We start from the raw sequence: 20821 nt of genomic DNA on the forward strand, positions 1-20821 counted from the left end.
TGGCTTTGTCCACTTTCAGTTTTCCTAGCTCTTCCCATACATTCTCTTCTATAAACGGAGTTTCATCCATTCCACTCCCCTCCGGTTTCTTGTTAACTAACGACGGTCCTTCTCCAGGGTCTTCTTTAGTGAACACCGAACTGAAGTATTCGTTTAATATTTCTGCCATTTCTTCATCTGTCTCCACCCATTGATCCTTTTCTCCTTTCAATTTCACTATACCACTTTGGACTTTTCTCCTTTCACTGATGTATCTGAAAAATGTTTTGACACCTCGCGTTACCTCTTTGGCAATCCTTTCTTCCGCTTGTCTTTTCGCTTTCTTGATTACTTCGTCTCCCTCAGTTTTATCAGATATTCTTCCTTGTGACTAAGGAGTTTTGGAGGCTGTATCGTTTTGTCCTTCACGGGGGTGTGAAGAAGGGGGAAGCAGCTTCTCATGGCACATTCGATTAAGGGATAGTTAATGGCTGTCTATGTGGACGCGGATATAACGTTGCTTAAATAGATTAGAGCTCATTCTACGAAAGTGCAGGCTGCATCTTGGGTGGAGTTACAACTGGCATCTCCATCTGAGATCTGTAGGGCAGTGACATGGTCTTCCTTGCATACCTTTTCCAGACATTATCTGGATGTTAGTGTTTGGGAGAATCTGTCTTTTGTGAGAGCAGTGTTGAAAGGAGCTCAGGCAGCCGCCCACTCTAGAAGGAAGTAGCTTTGGTGCATCCCAGTTGGGTGGACTGGCCTGCCTGGAAGAAGAGGAAGGTGAAATTACGTCTTACCTGATAATTTCCTTTCCTCTTGTACAGGCAGGCCAGGCCACACACCTGCCATGGGCTGCATATGCAGTGTTATTGGAACCCTTTCGCAGAATCGTTTTCAGATGCGGGATGGAGGCCAATGGTGATTAAGGACCTGGTATGTTTGGGCCTTCCATTCCCTTCTTGTTCTACTGGAATTTGAAGAAAAAAAGATTATTCTGAAGGGGAGGGAAATAGTGTTTTATTTTACATAATTGAAGTTTGCTCAGTTGTCCAGTTAGCTTTTCTAGGACTACTGGCTAACTGATGTCAGTACATGGGAATATGGGAGTGATATCAGTAAGCCTGTTGAACTCCTCTCCATCTGCTAGTTTGTGTGGGTAAACCCAGTTGTGTGGACTGGTCTGCCTGTCCTAGAGGAAAGGAAATTATTAGGTGGTAAGTAATTTTACCTTACTAAGCACTGCAGAATTGCTACAGAGTGGGGTGAGAATGAAATAGAATAGGAATTTTGTCTTTGCCATCAAATCCTGTTATATTAATTTTTATTATATAAGAGAGAGCCTACCTAGATATTCCTTCTGTATTAATGCCAACTAGTTTAAACAAAGACCATACAGCAAAATTCATCAACATACACAATAGAATGTAAGCTGAAATATGGAGACATTCATAAATCAAAAATGACTGCTATACTCATTGTGTTTTTAAATTTGCAGTCAATGTCATTCTAATCATTGGCCTCCCAATTTCCATATTTTAAATTTCTTTATATGCAATAAAATGTACTTGGCTCTTGACAGTGTGTGTAAATATAAACCATATCTTCACACCTGCAACATCTCAAGGTCATCAATATCTAACACGGTGCCCTTGTTTTGAATCTGTCTGCCTCAGGGGTGTCTTATGTCAGCTGCTCACCAAAAGGAAGTCTACACAGAATGAAACCATTTAAACTTGCCGAACATTAAATTCATCAGTCACAATCGAGTAAACTCATTCAATTGACATCAATTTGATATCATGCAGAGTCTTCCTTGAAATCAACATTTATGTTAAAATATTCAAATTAGAATGTTTATATTAAAAGAATTTAACAGGTTTCTTAAAACTGTACCGGTTTGAGTGTTAATAGAAAGGAACATGACCATGGGGGACATTTCCTATTTTGTTAGACATCTTGTACCCAGTTGGTGCTTTTTAACCCCTAAACAGGTACTGTTTCTATGTATTCTCAATCTGGGTGTAACATTTGCTCAACTAAATTTTCTGAAATTTGCCACACTAACAGTTTTATAAGGGTGCGTATCATCTTTCAGGAAAAATTAAATGTTCTTAGTAATTAAATCTTCCTACAAATATCTTGTTTATCAAAGACATTTGAAAGAAGGTTTAATTACATTACACAAGTATTTCAGTGGATTCTACAGGGATCTTGCAGGCAGTCATTTTGTCCCAGGAACAAACCAACCCAAGGAAGCAGCATCCTTTCTGGTTAAGGATAAATATTTATTTATGGACATTTGATTTTTCTGCCTTTTCTCAAAGTTGGTTTCAAGGCGGGTTACAATCAATTTAAATGAACAGGCAGTACAATAGCTTACAGTCAAATCAGAATTTACAATTAAGCACTGGGATCCAGTATAGGAAATCCCATTTGTGCCCCTGTTGTGTATAACACAGTCCTTCGTAGAGGTTTCAGGAAGTTGGATTGAAGATGTGGATCTTAGGGGAAGCCCTGGCTGAAAGCCGTGCCTTAGCATTTTTTCCTGAGTTTAGGGCAGCCTGGCTTCAGGCACAAAGTATGGGGTACTTCCAAATATTTGGTGCATTAACAGCCAAAAGCGTGGAGTCTCGTGTAGGACAATTTGGCAGCCGTCAGTGGAGGAGAGGAAACGAGCCATGTCGGCAGACCTGAGCTCCTTTTGAAGGCATGTAAGGGGAGAGAAGTCTTAAGGGGCCTGTTTATTTCAAGCATTTGAAGTCAAAGCAGAGAGTTTTAAATTTTTATCTTGCCTTGTACTGGGAGCCAGAGAAGATGATGGTAGAATAAGCTTGATATGATCAGTTGCTTTTGCACGTACCAAAATTATCATGACAGTACTTTGTAGGAGCTGGAGTTGCTTTGAGCTATAGTACGAGAAGCCATTGCATAAGGAATTGTAGTACTCAATTTGGCCTCTGTATAAGTTTCAGGTTGTGGGAAAGGCAAGTAATATTGGGTTTTAGAAGTGTTTAGATTAGTTGCTAAATGTCAGGTCTATTATCTATTAAGGTTAAAAACTGCTTTTGGTGAACTTTATATTCAAAAAGGTGGGTAATGCAATTAATAAATCCAAATAATAAATGTAAATTATTAGCTGGGTAAACTTTGTGGTTCTCTATCTCTTCTGGGTATGAGCAACAGGGAAATAGGTCTCCCCCTCGGGATCTGCCAGGTGCTTCAAAGTGACCTGATCGGCCAGTGTTGGAGACAGGATACAGGGCTCAAGGGATCAGTTGTCTGAATCAGCACTTATTTTATTGATTTGTTTAGCGCACCCTCTTATGTTCTTATGTAGATTGACAGATGTTACTTAAATGGGCCAGTTTGTGAATTTGCTGAACATTTCTTGTTAAGATTCAGGGTTTCTTTACATCTGTAATTTCTCAGGAAAGCTGTGTCCTGTTCAAACCCCAGATCAGTCCAGACTCCTGGGTTTTGCTTCCCTGCCAGCAGATGGGGAGAGGGACTGCAGGTGGCACACTGCTATTAAACCTAGTATGCCACCTGCAGTCACTCAGTATTTCTGTCTCCAGGGGATGGTAGAGGTGTAAAGCCTACAGTCTGGAGTTAAAAAAAAAAAAAAATCACCAGGAGCTTCCTTCTAGGAGGTTGCTAGGTCCCTGGTGGGGGCCATCCTCCCTGGTTTGAGGGTTTCTTTACAGCTGTTATTTCTCAGGAAAGCTACATTACCAACCTTGTTCACATGCGCATTCTCAGTACGTACCTGAAAACAAAATCTTAACATTTACGGTAGAAGAACTCAGGTAACTTAACAGAATTACCAGTTAACTTTATCTTTCTCTCATTAGAGCCTCAGAAGACCTGAAGAGCCACATGGTCGCAGCTGACACAATGGAGGAGTTTCAAAAGGAACTCGATTTGGGAAAGGTAAGCAGACGAGCCATGGTTTTTTTTTTTTGCTTGCGGTACAGAATTTTCATGAGTGTGTGGTGCTCTTTGAAATCTGCTTTTTTCGCACACATTCCCTGCGTTGCTGAGACTGTCAAGTTGTAATGAGCAGCTTCAGATTTGGATCTATGTTGCTGGTCCTTGTTTGTCTTTGTCTTGTTTTCCATCTCCAAATACCTGATCATTGGGGTTTGCTGGTGATGCACACTACTGGTAAATGAAGAATTTTCGCCTTGCCTTGCATTTTCTTCTCTCCATGCGATGTCTCCTGCCTTTCTGCAGCTGCTTTTTGCTGCCACTGCCTGAGCAAATGTTCCACGGGTGCATATGTAACACTTTTTTTTTTTTTTAATTCTGTTTTTATTTTGTTTATTGCAAAATGTATCTGCCACAGGCACCTGAGTGCCGCGAGTATCAAACCCTAAGTACTGCACCGGTGAATAAAACCCATGCATTTAGCAGGGAGTGACCGCAGCAGGTTCCAGTACAGAAAGTCTCAGGCTTCAAACTGAAGATAAGCTAACACTGTCAACATAGTGGATCTTGGGATGGAGGTGAAAGAGGGTGCAAAGAGTGTTATGTATGCATCAGCACAAGTTCAGCACGTCTTAGGTGCATGTCATCAAGGTGACTGTGAAGGCGGGGGATTAAGTGTTTTGAGAGTTTTTAAATAAAATAGCAGGAACTTTTAAAAACGTCAAGGAGTAAGTTTTATTAATTTGGGAAGGGTCTGATTTTCAGATGTCTTTGAAATTAACCAGACTGTTTTGCTGGAAGATGAACATGGGAGTCTGACATTAACCATGTGCAGGGATGCATATCTCTAGCGAAGGGGAGGGTCAGTTAGCAGAGGGTGTGGATGAGCTATTGATGGCTGGCAGTTAGAGAAGAAGAGAAAATGGAAAGGCATGGAATATGGATGCCTTTCTCTAGCAGTGGCATGTGATATGGTTATGGCAGCAGGGAACAGACTGCTTAAAGCAGGATCCGAAGAAGGTAGAACGCTGCAGGCTTCTTGCGGTCAGACTTCTTGGAGTCTCTGGTGTCAGGTTATTTCAGATACTTAAACATCTAGTTCTAGGAGTATGGAAATCCTGTAGCTTGTAGGTTCTCTTCTGATGGATATGTGAATGTTTTTTTGAGGGACTTCCCTTAAAAGTGACTTTTTGCTTAAAGGACTGTTTATATTTGCTATTTATCTTCACTGGAGCAGTACAATTGTTTAATTCATAACAAAAAGTTTTAAAGTTAAGGATCCCTTTGAAGTGCATAACTGTAAGAAAGGTGCAGGACTTGAGTACTCCAACTCTTCTTTCTCACACACTTTTAAAAACTGAGTCTAATTTTCAAATGCATTTACATGCTTAAAAATGGGTTTACATGTATAAATGCACCTTACCTGTGCAAGTGAGCTTTTGAATTGTCCATAGGATTTACTGCACTTAATCGGGTAAACGGCTTTTGAAATTTGCTATGAAAGTGTTACATTTACATGCATATAATGCCTTTGAAAATTCACTCTTGTACCTAGTAAAATACTTTGCAGTCCATCTCATTCTCAGTACCTGCATGGTAAACTTATCTGCCATTAGGGCACTGAATAGCATTTCAAAAACTGTTGGAGGTGGATATCAGAGAATTAAATGATCCCTGTGATCTCCTTTCCCTCTTCTTGTAACACAAGAGGGCTGCCTTGTAAGAGCTACGTTCCTCTATGTCCAGTCTATTACCCATGGGTTATGCACACCTACCAGCAGATGGAGACAGAGATCAACAGGATCACTGATGTCACTCTTTATATGTATCCGTCCTGCCACCAGCCTGCCAGTATTCTCTGTCTCCAGCAGATGGTGAAGCTGCTTTTCTGTGTTTCTAAGGCTTCAGCCTAACTGCATCTAGTTAAAGATTGGGCTCCTGAGGTGACAACTGAGCTGTCACTCCCTCAGTTGAGCAAGTCCCTGCTACTGTTTTTAGCAATTGGGGGGTAGTAACCAGAGGCGACAGTCAGGTTCTTCTTCCTCTGTTGAACAGATGCTGATAAGAGAAGGGCTTTCAGAAGGGTAAAATCGGATTTATTTATTTATTTCCTGTGCTGCTTTTGTATTTTTTCCAGATTTTTGCCCATTTCTTATCCGTTGCTTTCTTCCTTCACTCTCCTCTCCTTGTTCCCCCTTGGTTATCTCTGAAATGGAGAGCATAGTGGTGAATTGAGGACTGTATTTAATTCTTTGCTATTTGTTTGGGTGGGAACAATGATTCTTTTCTAATTAATCGAGGATAGGCAACAGGTGTTTCAGAATGACAGAGGAGCTCTGGGTAAGCGATTTCAGCAGGGCAAGCCTCCGGGGAGTTGTAGAATTTTGTAAGCGCGTCTGGGAACATTTTGCAGTTAGTTGCACTGTTTCTCAGCCGCATGGTGCATTTAAGATGGGCCTACGGCTCAGTGCCAGAGAAAGACGCTGCTCTGTTCTACCTGCAGCCTTTGATTAGCGCAGGCAGGAAATGATCACTGGCCATGCAGGGGAGTGCTCCACAGCCTGGGGGGGAATGCCTGACAGCGCATTTGTGAAGGCTGGGGGCTCTCGGTCAGCAGCATCTGTCATTCGCTGCCCCCCAGGTAGGAACTCCAGCGGCCATTTTAGAGAGGGGCTCTGGTTGGTTAGGAGGATGGCCGACCTCCTCCTCCTCCTCCTCTGTCACCTGAACATTGGCAGGGATCAGAAGGTAACTCCTCTCGCTAGGATTGCCAACTGTACGGATTTTCTCCGGACAATACGAACATTCGAGGACATGTCTGGATTATAGCTGTCCAATCCAGCTGCAGTCCACCCAGCCTGAAAACCTTCTGTCCAGTGCTGGTTACTTCGACTAAGTGAACACCATCCCTACCACAAAGATTGGCACGGCGCCTCATCTGTTGCTCTAGTGGTGCAGGTCAAACATCAGTTCCCTGTACATACCAGGATCAGTCCAGACTCCTGGGTTATGCCTCCCCTCCAGCAGATGGAGTCAGAGAAAAGCTGAAAAGCACCCCCTAGATATACCGGTGTACCACCTACGATCCCTCAGTATTTCTCTGACTCTAGCAGATTGAGAAGCATAACCTGTGGTCCTGATCCTTTCCAGACTAATCTTGATTGTACAGGTTTGACAGTACCAGCACCTTTGACTAGACCAATTTCTCTTATTTAAAAAAAAAAAACAAAACAGAATTGTCTAAAATTAATTTGGTATTAATAGTAAGGGTTAAGGTTTATTTTCTGGCGCTGGCTGTGCGGGGGCAGGCTAGGCAGGGCAGTGCCCTAACGCCAGGTTCCCGGAGCGTTTTTTTCCTCGGTGGCCAGGGGGAGTATTCACCAGTGGGCCGGTCACTCTCCCCCCTGCCTGTGTTCCAGAGATGTGTATACCTCTGAAGGGGGCTCGCGGTTGTCATAACAGGGAGACTGCTTGTATATTTGAAAGGGCTTGATTATTTTACTTGTGTTAAAAAAAAAAAAAAAAAAAAAAAGTCGCACAGACCTGTTGGTGACAGGCTCGTGGTGTAGTCCTTTCCAGCCCCGGACCTCCATAGCCCGCACGGTTCAAACAGCTGATGTTTGACCTGCGCTGCTAGAGTGACAGAAGAGCCGCCACGCCGACCTTGGCAGTAGTAGTGGTATACGTAGCCCGGATAGAGACGAAGTACCACCTCAGCAGCAGTAGACTGGAAGGGAGCCCAAGCCCTGCCAGCTGGAGACACATTCCAGCCAGGAGCAGTGGGCTGGCAGGGAGCCTAAGCCCTGCCGGCTGAAAAAGATGTGCTCTGGGAGCAGCGGCAGGCTGCCCAAATCTAGCTGATAGAAGAAAATGCACTCCAGGAGCAGCAGACTGGCAGGGAGCTTGAACTCTGCAGAAGATAATGCATCCCGCATGTAGAGAGCCGGCAGGGAATCCAAGCCCTATCAACCAAATGTATGAGCAGAGAAGGGGTGGGGCCTTCAGGATCTTCCTTCCCACCCATGGCAGAAGAAAGAGACCCAACAAGGCCTCCAGAGGGCTCAGCCAGAGGAGCCCTAGAGTTTAAAAGAGCTTGTTGAGTAGGATGGGGGGAGAGCAGCCTGTGTGTGTGGGAGAGAGAGCCAGTGAGTGTAAGAGCTTGTGTGAGTGTATATATGAGGGAGAGAGGATCAATGAGTGTGAGAGAGCTATGTATATGAGGGAGAGCAAATCTGAGTGTGTGAGTTTGTGGGTGTGTGTATATGTGAGGGAGAGCCAGTGAGTGTGTATGTGTGTGTGTGTGGGGAGAGCTTGAATGTGTGAGAGCCTGTGGGAGAGAGAGCAGGTGAGTGTGAAAGAGCCCTTGTGCATCTGTGTGTGTGCAGTGTTGCCGTTTCTTAGGTAGGGTTTTTATTATTTGAGTGCTAGCAGTTAGTGTGGTTTTGGTTTGGGAGATGTACTACATTGTAATTGTAATTCAGTTTACTTATGGCTTTCTGGTGGCCAAGTCCACACCCAATCTACTAGATAAATGAGGCTTGACCGATGTGCCGCAAATGCGCAGTAGAGAGCAGCTCTATTGCGCATGTGCGGGCGAGCAAGTCGGTCAGAGCAGAGCGTCAGCTCTTTGAAAACATGGCGGCGGCGAGAAGCAGTAGAGGCCGCGAGCAGTAGTGGAGTCGGCGAGGAGCAGTGAACCTGGTGGTGAGGGAGGGAGGGAGGAAGAGTGAGGGGAGGTAGGAGGTGAGGGGGGAGGGGAGGGAGGTAGAAGGTGAGGGTGAGGGGAGGTGAGAGGGGAGAATGAGAGACAGAGATGTGAGTAAGTGGAAGGCTAAGAAGTTGTGGAGCAGAGAAAGAGGGAGTGGGGGAGGGCTGAGGGAGAGGGAAGGGGTTGTGGATGAGCTGAGAAGGGGATTAGAGGGATGAGAGTGAGGGTGGGGAGTGACTGAGTGAGGGGAGGGAGGTGAGAGTAAGGGGAGGGAGGCAGTGGGAGACAGAGGGTGAGTAAGACTGAGGAGAGGGAAGGGGGTGAATGACAGAGGGGAAGGGGGAATGAGGGAGAAAAAGCATAGAAGGGGTGCTGTGTTCGAAAATGGACTGAAAAAAAAATTAATGTAGCCCGTTGTTACGGGCTTACTCATTATAATATGAGTTCCAAAGGTCTTTTTTGCAGGGCTTTCTGGTTGTGGCTCCACAGCAGTGCATGGAAATATAATAGTCATGTTGTGAGTGATATTTTACCTCAGAAGACTGTACTTTGAATGCCCTTTCCATGTAAAATCTGTTATAATAACAGAATAATTTGTTTTATTGTGTGTGGGGGGGAGGGCTGGCAGGAGGGGGGTCACACAAGGTTGTAAGCTTTGCCTAGAACCAGGGAATCTAATATCCTTGCACCAGGCCCTGGGATGGCATTGGTGGGGAAAGGGGTGGGATATAAGATTTAAAAAAAAAAATTTCCTAATGATGGGGGTGGCAGTTATTAAGTAATTGTAATTTTCTTAACTGTTCTAATGGAATGTTATTGGTATTTTTATATTTGGGATCATTTAGTTGCACCTCACTTTGTGCACGGTTTTCTAGTAATAAGGCAAGTAATGAATTTTTATTTTTTTTAAATAAATTGTGTGGAAGAACAAAGATGAAAACTTTACTCCATGCATCCAAATGTTCAGAATTTTCACAGTTGGAAGTTGGAAACCCTACCTCTCACCCAATCTTGCCCATATTCTCAGTCCCGGGTGGGGATGTCTCCTCTCCTGAGCAGAATTTTTTTAAGGGTCTGCAAGCATTTTGAGGAGAACAAGACTTCCAGGGACTCCAGCTCCAGCACCTTCCTGAGGGTTGAAACTGGCTCATTGGGAGCTGGTCCCGGAGGAAAGGGGGAAAATGACTTCCTGTCAGAGGATTCCCTGGATGACTTTAGGTCATTTCCCCCTGGGGAGGTCCCCTGAGGCACTGGAGGAAGGGGAAATTCCTCCTGAAGGAGAGGCCCATAAGACCATGCTGCGTCTCTTTCACAGGAACAAGCTACCTGCCTTGATATCCCAATCTCTGCGCACGTTGCAGTTCGATGAGGATGCAGGAGACGGCTCCATAATTCTCAGTCTCAGGAAATCCTCCTGTTTCTTTCCTCTTCATGAGGTGGTGGAGGACTTGGTGGATTTGGAATGGAGCTCACCGGAGACTAATTTTTAAGAGGGGACTGGCTCCGGCTCGCGTGTATCCTATAAACCCTCAGGTAAAGGATCAGCTTTGTTTTCCCAAGGTCGATGCCCTGGTCCGTCCCGTGTCTAAAAGAACCACCATTCCAGTGGAAAAAGGAGTTGCACAAGATAGGGGAATAAAGGCAATGCTGAAGCAAACCTTTGAGGCAATAGCTATGAATCCCCAACTATCTGCCCGCTGTTGTATTGTAGTGGATTCAAGTTTACGCTTAGTGCAGGAAGCACAAGTGGAATTGAGGGATGATTCCCCTTCCCTGGACCTTTTTGGTGGACGCTAGCTACAATTTGGTCCGTTTAGCTATTAGAGGAGCAGCACATTACCGCAGCTTGCCAGCTTCTGTGGTGGCCCCATTGGTCCAATAGATAATATTTCCAAGTCTAATTTGACTAAGCTGCCATTTAAGGAGCGGCTGCTGTTTGGAGAGGAGTTAGAAAAGATGTTGATGACTTAGGGGGGGATTCAAAGGTCCCCAGCCCTTGGCCTTCTGGGGCCATGTGAGGGACTGCAGGAGATTTTGGCAAACCCAAGTGTTTTTGGAACAGAGATCTTGTACCTTTTCCCACTACCAGTCCTTTTGCTCTAAGAAGAATAGCAAGTACATTTCTATAGGATCTGCCAGCTCCAGGTCAACACTGAGGACTTGGGGGCCCACCTGCAGGTACCAGAGGTAGGCAGACATCTTTCTCTGTTTTATCACAGGTGGATTCAGCTGACAACAGATCAATGGGTCCTCAAGATTGTGCCACATAGTTTCGCCCTAGAGTTCAAGCATCCAGTTTCAGATGCTTTTATGGTTCCCCCTGTCATTCTACGGGGAAAAAAAAGCCACAGTGTTAGCCACTCTCCAAAGATTTATTGCATTGAAGGCAGTAGTCCTGGTGCTGGAAGACAAGAGGAGGTTAGGGCGCTGTTCCATTTACTTTGTGTTTCCAAAAAAGGAGGATTCCTTTCACCTTATTTTGGATCTGAAGTGAGTAAACAGTATTTTTTGTAATTAAATGTTTATTAAACAGGAAACATCCATAATATCACAAGGATGATGTCAAAGAGAGAACAATAAAACCAAATGTATGGGTAAGCAGTTTCTTAAAGGTTACTTCAGAATGGAAACCTTGTGGTCTGTTATGGCGGTGCAGAAAGGTGCGCTCTTCGCTCATTGTCTGATGAAAGCAACTCTACACATTCCAATCCAAGAAGAGCATGGGCAGTATCTTCACTTTGCAATGTTGGGGTCGCCATTTTCAGTTTCAGATTCTGCCTTTGTTTGGTTACAGCTCCAAGGTAATGGTAGTGGTGATAGTGGCCTTACTAGAGGAAGGAATCCGGGTCATCTATATCTGGATAATGGTTAATCTGTGCCAAGTCCTTGGAGGAGAGTCAGGTGGCTTCCTGGAGACAGATCCAGTTGTTGCAGGAACTTGGTTGGCTTGGCAGCCTGTTCAAGAGCAATCTACAACCATTTCAGAACTTGGTGTGTGTGGATGCTCCATTTGATATGTCCATCAGACGGGTATATCTCTTAGAATAGCAGATTTGGAAGCTTAAAGTCCAGATCAGAAGGTTGTGGACAGTTCAGGCTCCATTAGTATGGTTTTACCTTTAGGTCCTGGGTTCCATAGCGGCAATATTGGACTTGGTTCTCTGGGTTGAGGGATGCACATGCGCCCTTTACAGAGGAGCTTGCTCACTCGGCTGTATGGAGAGAGAAATGATCAGCAGAAAAAGGGAGGTGACATTGCCTCTGTATAAGTCCCTAGTGAGACCTCATTTGGAATAGTATGTAAAGTTCTAGAGTCTGCGCCAAGAGGGTGGCTACTAAAATGAGCAGGGATCTTCACTGTAAAGCATATGGGGATAGGTCTAAAGATGTAAACATAGTGTTTATAAGCAAGAGGAGGGATAAGGGAGATATGATAGAAACATTTAAATACTTCAGGAGATAAGTCTCTTTCAATGGAAAGAAGTCTCTGAAATGAGAAGTCATGGGATAAGGGTGAAAGGGGGATAGACTTAGGATACATGGAACAGCTGCCCAGTGCATGAGACTAAATGTACAATTGAATCTTTATGGGTAGAAATCCCTTGTGTGTTGGGGAAGACTATAGTGATAGGAGTATACTACCGTCCATCTGGGCAAGATGGTGAAACTGACAGTGAAATGCTAAGAGAAATTTGGGAAGCTAACCAAATTGGTAGTGCGGTAATAATGGAAGACTTACATTTACCCAGTCAATACTGGGTTAATTTATCATTGGTACATGCTAGAGATAAGGTTTGGATAAGTTCTTGGAGGAGAAGTCCATTAATAGCTATTAATCAATTTTACTTAGGGAATAGCCACTGCTATTAATTGCATCAGTAGCATGGGATCTTCTTGGTGTTTGGGTACTTGCCAGGTTCTTGTGGCCTGGTTTGGCCACTGTTGGAAACAGGATGCTGGGCTTGATGGACCCTTGGTCTGACCCAGCATGGCAATTTCTTATGTTCTTAGAGGCAAGGGCAGTATCTAAATTCAAGAAAGCATGGGATACATACAGGGGATTTCGGAGGGATGGTAGGGATTGTGGAGCCTGAGCAATTATGTGGATGGGCAGACTAGATAGGCCGAATGGTCTTTTTCTGCCGTCATTTTTCTATATCCAGCATACTTAATATAATTGTATATAGCAGTAACAGCTAGCCAAGATCTCAACATTTTGTGTGGTGTGTGCGATGTTACTTTAACGTAATTAGCGTAGACCCAGAGGTTCCAGTTTGCCTGAATTAATTTATGAAACTTGTCATGAGTTAGAGGGACTTCAGGTGCACTGAACCTGTCAAAAGAATCTCAGCTGCAGGTATGTAAAAGTAAAAATCTGGTAACTAGTGCAGGTGCATAGTTCTTAAAAAATAATCTCCGTATTGCCATAGAATCTGCTGTGTTTCAGGTTTCAAAGTTCCCCCAAGCAAACAACTCAGGCGCCTATAGAAGCAACTCTGTGTAATCACAGCAGATCCGTGACATAGGTGCAAGTGCTGCAAAAGGGGCATAAATGATTTTGTTATAGGAAAAATTATCAAATATAAAGGCTCAGTGAAGAATGCACAATGATCTAGAAGGCAGAACTTGGTAACATCAGCTGCCTTGGTCATGACGCCACCGAAAATGTTATACAAGCTTCAAGTAGCCCCTGTTTTACTGAAACGTGAAATTAACAAAAAAGCAGAAATGAACAATCGGCCACCAAAAATAAATTGCGAAACAAAAAATAACAGAATGCTAATAAACTGAGGTGATAGGTTTCTTTTCTTGATTTTTTTTTTTTTTAATTCATTCACATGCTAGCAAAATGGTGGCTGCTTGAAATGTGTATAACATTTTTGGTGGCGTCCTTGCCAATGCATCAGCCATTTTTGCAGTCTGTGTATCCCCTGGATGATAGTATTTAACCATATGCATTACAGAAATATTACACAGTACAGAATCTGTATTGTCCATGGAGGGAGACAAAAGCACTTTAAGGTGGTAGGGGGCAAGCACGGGTGGAATCCTTGGGTAAAGCTGCAGATCATACAGACCAGTGATGGCCAACCTTTTGCGCTCAGTGTATCAAAATTCATAAAAAAACCGAGCATAACTCGGGTGGTGTGTCACTTCTAGAAAAATCCATAATTTTGTGATATATTTGTAGCTCTAATATTAATAACAAAAAGTTATAATTTTAATATATGTTCTGTATTTATTAATAAAGCAAAAACAAATAATTCTTTACCTTACCTGCTTAGTGACTTTTTTGTTGCTGAATTTCATTGGCTAAATCTTCAATTAAAACACTCTCTCCCTCTCCACACACACAAACTCTTACTCCCCTGGATTTTCTCATACACACTCATGTGCTCACACTCACTGGCTCCCTCACATATACACAAACAGACACACCCAGGCAAGCTCCCAGTCATTCTCACACCACTCCCGCTCCATCCTCCAGGCAGGCACCAATTCATTCTCACACACACACAGACCCCCAGGCAGGCACCTATGCATTCACACACATACACCCCCATGCAGAGTCCCATTCATTCACATGCACACACTAAAGGCAAACCCCCCTCTCTTTTGCCAGCAACCTCAGAACCTCTCTCATTCCTCTGCTGCCACTGTCACTGCTGCCACATGGCTATTGGGGAGGTGCCGGTTGCTGCTACTGACACTGAAGCCCATTCTGCTGCCTTCTTTGTGCAGGCCCCGTGGGCTTCCACTTTCTCCATGCTGATCTCGTACATTGTGAGATCTGCATAGAGAAAGTGCTATTCTTGCACATTCCCAAAGATTACATGTGCCAATCACTAAAAAGTAATTTATTTTGTTTTTTACCTTTGCTGTCTGATCTTCGTTTTCTAATTGGTTGGTCACAGGTTTTTTTTCCCACCTTCCCTTTCTTATTTTTTTTGCCAATTCCTTTTATATTGTCTTTTTTTCTGTTTCTTTTCTCTCCATCTTCTTCCCTCAAACACACAGGTTCTCATTCTCACATGCATTTCTCTCTCACACACACACACAGGCTCTCACTGTCACGTGCTGTGTCTCATACACTCAGTCTCTCACTCCCACATGCTGTCATGCTCAAGCACAGGCTCTCACTGTCACATGCTGTCTCTCTCTCACACACAGAGGCTCTCACATGCTGTCTCTGCAAACATTCAGGTCCTCACTCTCACACACAATCTCTCAACTCGTCTCATACACTCACACGCACACACCCTCTAGAGACCCTCAGCCTCTCTCTCACCTCTGGGCCTCCTCTTTGCGGGTCGCCGCAGGATGGGCTCTCCGGTGGCCCTGCTACCGGGCCTCCTCTTCTTCTCGGGCCGCTGCGACTTGAGATTCGCGGCGGCCTGTAAACTCAAGTGCTGCTCCACTTCTGCACGCGCTGATGCTTCCCCTCCTGCCCATGCGGCTCCAGCAACGTTTACTTCCGGGGACGCACAGGCAGGAAGGAGGAGGAGCATCAGCGCAATTAAACGCGATCTTTTTCTTGGCCTTGCCGATCTGCCTGTCGCTGCGCCCGGGGGCATTGGGGGGATAATTAAAAAAAACTAGTTTTAAAGGGTCAGCGCAGCCGATTAAAAAAAAAAAAAGGCTCTGCGCAGCTGATAAAAAAAAAAAAAAAAAAAAAAAAAAAAAAATTCCCGATAGTCCACAAAACGCTGCGCGTGTCAGCAAAAAGTCTAGGCGTATCATCTCTGACACGCATGTCTTAGGTTAGCCATCACTGATATAGACGCTATCATATTGTATCATGAAAATGGGATGAAACTGAAAGGGCTTTCTAGTCATTATCAGTCAGCCTTCGGGTTCTTTCTTAATACACGAAGTCTCCACATCTTGCAAACTTTGTGCTCCCTTCTGGTCTGATTTTCCCTCCCCCCCCCCCCCCCCCCCCCCCCCCAGCTTGGTTGATATCCCTGGCTTCCCAATGAATGTCAAAGTTTCTTTGAACGTCTGATATTGATTATTTAAAGGCTACCAGCAGCTATGAATTTCTTTCTTACATTCTTATCCCAAGATCACTCTTTACGTTCTCCAGCTGTGAATATTAAATCACACAGTATTAAGATGGTGAGGAAGAGTGTGTTGCTTTCATATTGTAGCACCGCAAGGCAAGAGATGAGACACTGAATTACCCAGCCAGCTCTGATTTAGTGATAGTGTCTAAAGCAACATTTCTCAAGCCAGTCCTGAAATATCTCTTAACCAGTCAGGTTTTCAGGGTAGCCTCAATGAATATGCATGAGAGTTTTGCAGGGACTGTCTCTGTTGCAAGCTGATCTATCTCATGCATATTCATTGCAACTATCCTGAAAACCAGACTGGTTGGGAGTTTCTCCACTTGAGGAACACTAGTCTTAAGTAACCTGAAGTGGAATTAATAGTTTGTAGCTTTAAACTTTAACATATCGGCTTAATGATGGTCATCATGTTGGAATGGGTAGCCTACAAGCACAAGCTCAGCAGTCGTTCTGTTTACAACATGCACTCACCACAATCAGCATGTTACTGTAATAAACACTATTTGATATCTGTCATAATGCTAAAAAGGAAATGTCATTTTTTTTATATCACTGTTTCACAATTCAGTGTGATAAATTTTGACTGAATCTCACTTAGGGAAAGATAACTAACTAAAATATATTTTTCATCTCTCTCAACAACCATGGATCACTGTATTAAAAAGTCTCAAACGTGATCAGAAACACAAACAGGATGTCGTTATTTTTATAGCCCACTGTAACTGGTTCTATAAAGTGTAAGGGTTGGAGTCAATGGGTCTGAACAAATAAAAAGCTTACAATAAAGAATTTGATATTTTTGGAAAGTCTGAATAATGTATCAGCAGTTTTATTTTTGTAAAGGAACATGGGCACTTTTTATGGTTATGTTTAAAAAAAAAATTTGTGGTACCAAATGTGCGTACTCCAGTCTGCAAACAGTTTTAAGAACTGCCTCAGAAAAGCATTTGAAATGATGCCACATTTAGAAATGTAATACTGAGGATTTTTTCTTTTCTAACACTGAATTGTTTCTACAATTCTAGATTGTGCAGATTCCGTTCTGCGGTGAGATTGACTGTGAGGACTGGATTAAGAAAGCCACTGCCAGGTAATTGGTGAAAATCTTGGCTGTAGAGGAAAGTAATTTACACACAGGAAAACAGCTGAATGTGTCTACGATAAATTCTCATGCACTATTGTTAACCCTTCAATACTCCATGGCATGTGTGCTCCCTTTCCTTCTCAGTACACAGCACTGCTTCTGGTGAAGAAGGCTGAGCCCTGACAGGTGACAGGGACCCAGAGGGTTCAGCCATTTTGTGCACACATGCTGTGAGCCAGGCTGATGTTTCAGGGCCTCAGGACTCCCCTCCCATGTTTTTTCCTGCAGAGCAAGACCCTGCTAGTGGCAGAGCGGGGAACGGACGCAGATCCGGAAACCTCCTCTCGGGATTTTGTCCTTTTGATGCATAAGGCCTGTAGAGCCAGGAAGGGAGCTGGGACCAAGAGGTTTTTACCTAGGAAGTCCCAGGCAGCAAAGAAGCCTAAGCCGAAGGAGTCCAGAGGTTTCCTGAGGCTTTTGGAACTCAAGAGGTCCATGGTGGAAGAAGATACGTCTGAGACAAATGATCCGTATTAGGTACAGGGAAGTCCGGTGGATCTAGGTAAGGACCCTGTTGGTACGTTGCTGGATCCATTGTCAGATCCAGGTCAGGATCCTATCAGTGCTGTAGGGGATTCTTTGCAGGATCCAGATGAGATTCTGGCTGCGGACGGAAATGATCCTTGGGTGGTCCGTTTGTCTCGCAGGGAGAAGTTGGGCCCTCTGATCCCCCAGGTTCTGGAAGAGGTGGGGATTAAGGTCGCTCAGGAGTCGGACAGTGAGGGGGTGAACCCGGTCCTGGAGGGCTTGCAGGGACTCCCTAAGGGGTTCCTGTTACCTAAGATGGTGAAGAAGTTAGTGGATCCGGGAGTGAGAATCTCCTGAAGCGGGCTTGAAGGTAGCCAGAGCTATGGCCAAATTATGTCCCTTGCTAGAGCAGACCCTAGAGTCGTGGAAGATTCCCAAGGTGGATGTACCAAGAAGAATACCATTCTGGTGGAAGGAGCAGCAGCCTTGAAGGATATTCAGGATCAGAAACTGGATATCCTCCTTTAAAAGGCAGTTTGAAGTTTCAGCTCTGAGCCTGTGTGCAGTGATTTGTGGCAATCTGATGCTGGGTTCAGAAGGAGCATGACAAGAAATCGGGAACTACCGTGGAGATGGCGCAAGCAACTGGCTTGGAAGCAGGAGCAGCCTATGTGGTGGATGCCCTGAACAACATGATTCAGACTTCCGTCAGGAGCATGGTCATGGCGGTAGCTGCAAGGAAGCTCTTGTGGTTATGAAATTGGTCGGCGGATGTGTGGTCTAAGGCCCAGCTATCTAACCTGCCCTTTAAGGGGAAGCTGCTGATTGGAGAGGATCTGGAGCAGCTCATGAAGCAGTTGGGAGAGTCGAAGGGTAACAAGTTACCTGAAGACAAGAAGAACCCCAAGAAGCTTTTTCCTCCACGTTCCTGATTTCGGGAGGCAAGGATGTTTTGTGCTGGCAGGAGTCAGGTGCCAGCTGCCCCAAAGCAAAGTTCTGGCTGACAGCAGTCCTTTCGAGCCTAGCGCAGGCCCCTGAGGGACAGTGGGTCCCAAGGTGGGGGCGAAACAAGATAGGGCAATGAAGGCATGCAGGTACACTCCTCTACAGAGGCTATTGGAGGGAGGCTGGCCTTCTCTTATGAGGAGTGGACCAAGCTCATGTCCGACCAGTGGGTCCTGCAAGTAGTGAGAGAAGGCTACACTTTTGAATTTTCTTGGCCATTCAGGGACGTCTTTGTAATTTCCCGCAGTGTCTCCTGGAGCAAGCAGGAGACGGTGCAGGAAATGTTGCAACGTCTGCAGCTTCTGCGAGCCATTGTTCCAGTGCCTCCCCTGGAGAGGGGACTGGGTCGTTACTCTGTGTACTTCGAGGTGCCCAAAAAGGAAGGCATTTTTCGGCCCATTCTTGATCTGCAGAAGATCAATGCTGCCCTATGAGTGCCGTGCTTTCGGATGGAGCCATTTCGCATGGTGATAGCGGTGGTTCACAAAGGGAAGTTTCTGGCATCATTGGACTTGTCAGAAGCCTATCTGCATATCCCCATTTGGACCGACCATCAGAAGTTTCTGAGGTTCATGGTATTAGGAGAACATTTCCAGTTTCGAGTGCTTCCCTTTGGGTTGGCAACGGCGCTGTGCACTTTCCCAAAAGTGTTGATTGTAGTGACGGTGGCTCTCAGGAAGGAAGGTATCCTGGTGCACCCATACATGAACGATTGGCTAATACGGGCAAAGTCGTTCGCTCGGTCCAGCGGGTACTGCAGTGTTTGTAATCACTGGGCTGGGTAACGAACCTAGCTAAGAGTCATCTGGAGCTGACCCAGTCCCTGGAATATCTGGGAGCTCACATCTGTTCCTGGCTGGGGATGGTGTTTCTGACTATGGAGAAAGTCCTCAAGTTGCAGAGTAAGGTTCTTCGGTTACTGGACTTGTCGGTGCCCAGAGTCTGGGATTACCTACAGGTACCGGGTCCATGGCGTCCACAGGAAAATTAGTTTCTTACCTGATAATTTTCGTTCCTGTAGTACCAAGGATCAGTCCAGACTGCTGGGTTATGCCTCCCCTCCAGCAGATGGAGTCAGAGAAAAGCTGAAAAGCACTCCCTAGATATACCGGTGTGCCACCTGCGATCCCTCAGTATATTCAATATCAAAGCAGAAGGAACAAAATAATCACTTCTGCCAAAAAAAAAACAACTGACCAGATCAAGAAGTAACATTTCCTAACGACAGAAAACAAACCTGTTGCCCTATATATTAAACCAGAAATAAACCTCAGAACAACTTACCGTATAATCTGCAGCACACTTATAAATATAACCTGTAGGTGTAGATTACTGCAAAAGAACGCACAGATATAATGATGAGCGGACTCTCTGAAACTGACTTGAGCGGGCGTCTGGACTGATCCTTGGTACTACAGGAACGAAAATTATCAGGTAAGAAACTAATTTTCCTTTCCCTGTACGTACCAGGATCAGTCCAGACTGCTGGGATGTACCCAAGCCGCCTTAAATGGGGTGGGACCCCGAGAGTCCCGCTCGAAGCATGCTGCTCCCAAAGGACTCTGTCGATGGACCACGAACATCCAAGCGATAATGCTTAGCAAACGTGTGCAAGGATTTCCAAGTGGCCGCTCTGCAAATCTCCTGGCAAGACTCAAGCTGGCTTTCAGCCCAAGATGCCGCCTGAGAACGCAGAGAGTGAGCCTTAAGCCCTTTCGGAACAGCCTTTCCGCAGCCAATGTACGTGGACGCAATCGCGCTCTTTAACCAGCGGGCGACAGTCGTCTTTGAGGCCTGCAGACCCTTCTTGGGTCCATACCACAAAACAAACAAGTGATCCGACCTTCGAAAATCATTAGTAACCTCCAAGTACCTCAGAAGTACCCAACGGACATCCAAACGTTTCAAATATCTACCTTGAAGAGAGCGAAGCTCCTCCTCTATAAAAGAAGGCAATTCTACCGTCTGATTGACATGAAAGGTCGATACCACCTTGGGCAAAAATGAAGGTACCTTGTGCAAGGAAACCCCGGATTCTGAGATAAGCAAAAACGGTTCCCTGCACGAGAGCGCTTGGAGTTCCGAAATGCGATGCGCGGACGAAATGGCCACCAGAAATACCGTCTTGAGAGTTAAATCCTTCAAGGTGGCCGACTTAATAGGCTCAAATGGGGCAGCACAAAGACCTCTGAGAATCAGGTTCAAACTCCAGGATGGACACGGAGCCCGTACAGGGGGACGTAAATTCTTAACCCCACGCAAAAAACGAGCCACATCCGGGTGACATGCAAGAGAATAACCTTCAATCTTGCCCCTCAGGCAGCCCAGAGCCGCCACCTGAACCTGAAGAGAACTATAGGCCAACCCCTTCTTCAAACCATCCTGCAGGAACGTAAGGATATGACCTACCGAAGCCCTCCGGGGAGGAAGCTGTAGCTCACCACACCAAGCATCAAAGACCTTCCATACCCTAGCATAAGTCAAGGTAGTTGAGGACCTACGTGCCCTAAAGAG

At 45.0% G+C, this 20821-nt stretch overlaps 1 protein-coding gene across 4 annotated transcripts in view; it reads left to right on the forward strand.

Moving 5' to 3' along the window:
- EPRS (glutamyl-prolyl-tRNA synthetase) overlaps positions 1 to 20821 on the forward strand; it is a 250216-nt gene that overhangs the window by 224426 nt on the left and 4969 nt on the right. For all 4 annotated transcript variants that reach the window (XM_029593176.1, XM_029593177.1, XM_029593178.1 and 1 more), the window contains 2 exons: positions 3837 to 3915; positions 16716 to 16780. In XM_029593176.1, coding sequence (XP_029449036.1) covers positions 3837 to 3915; positions 16716 to 16780 — 144 coding nt within the window. The remainder of the gene's footprint in view (positions 1 to 3836; positions 3916 to 16715; positions 16781 to 20821) is intronic.

Source organism: Rhinatrema bivittatum, chromosome 3 (genome assembly GCF_901001135.1).
Source record: "Rhinatrema bivittatum chromosome 3, aRhiBiv1.1, whole genome shotgun sequence".
In the NCBI taxonomy this organism is placed as follows: Eukaryota; Metazoa; Chordata; class Amphibia; order Gymnophiona; family Rhinatrematidae; genus Rhinatrema; species Rhinatrema bivittatum.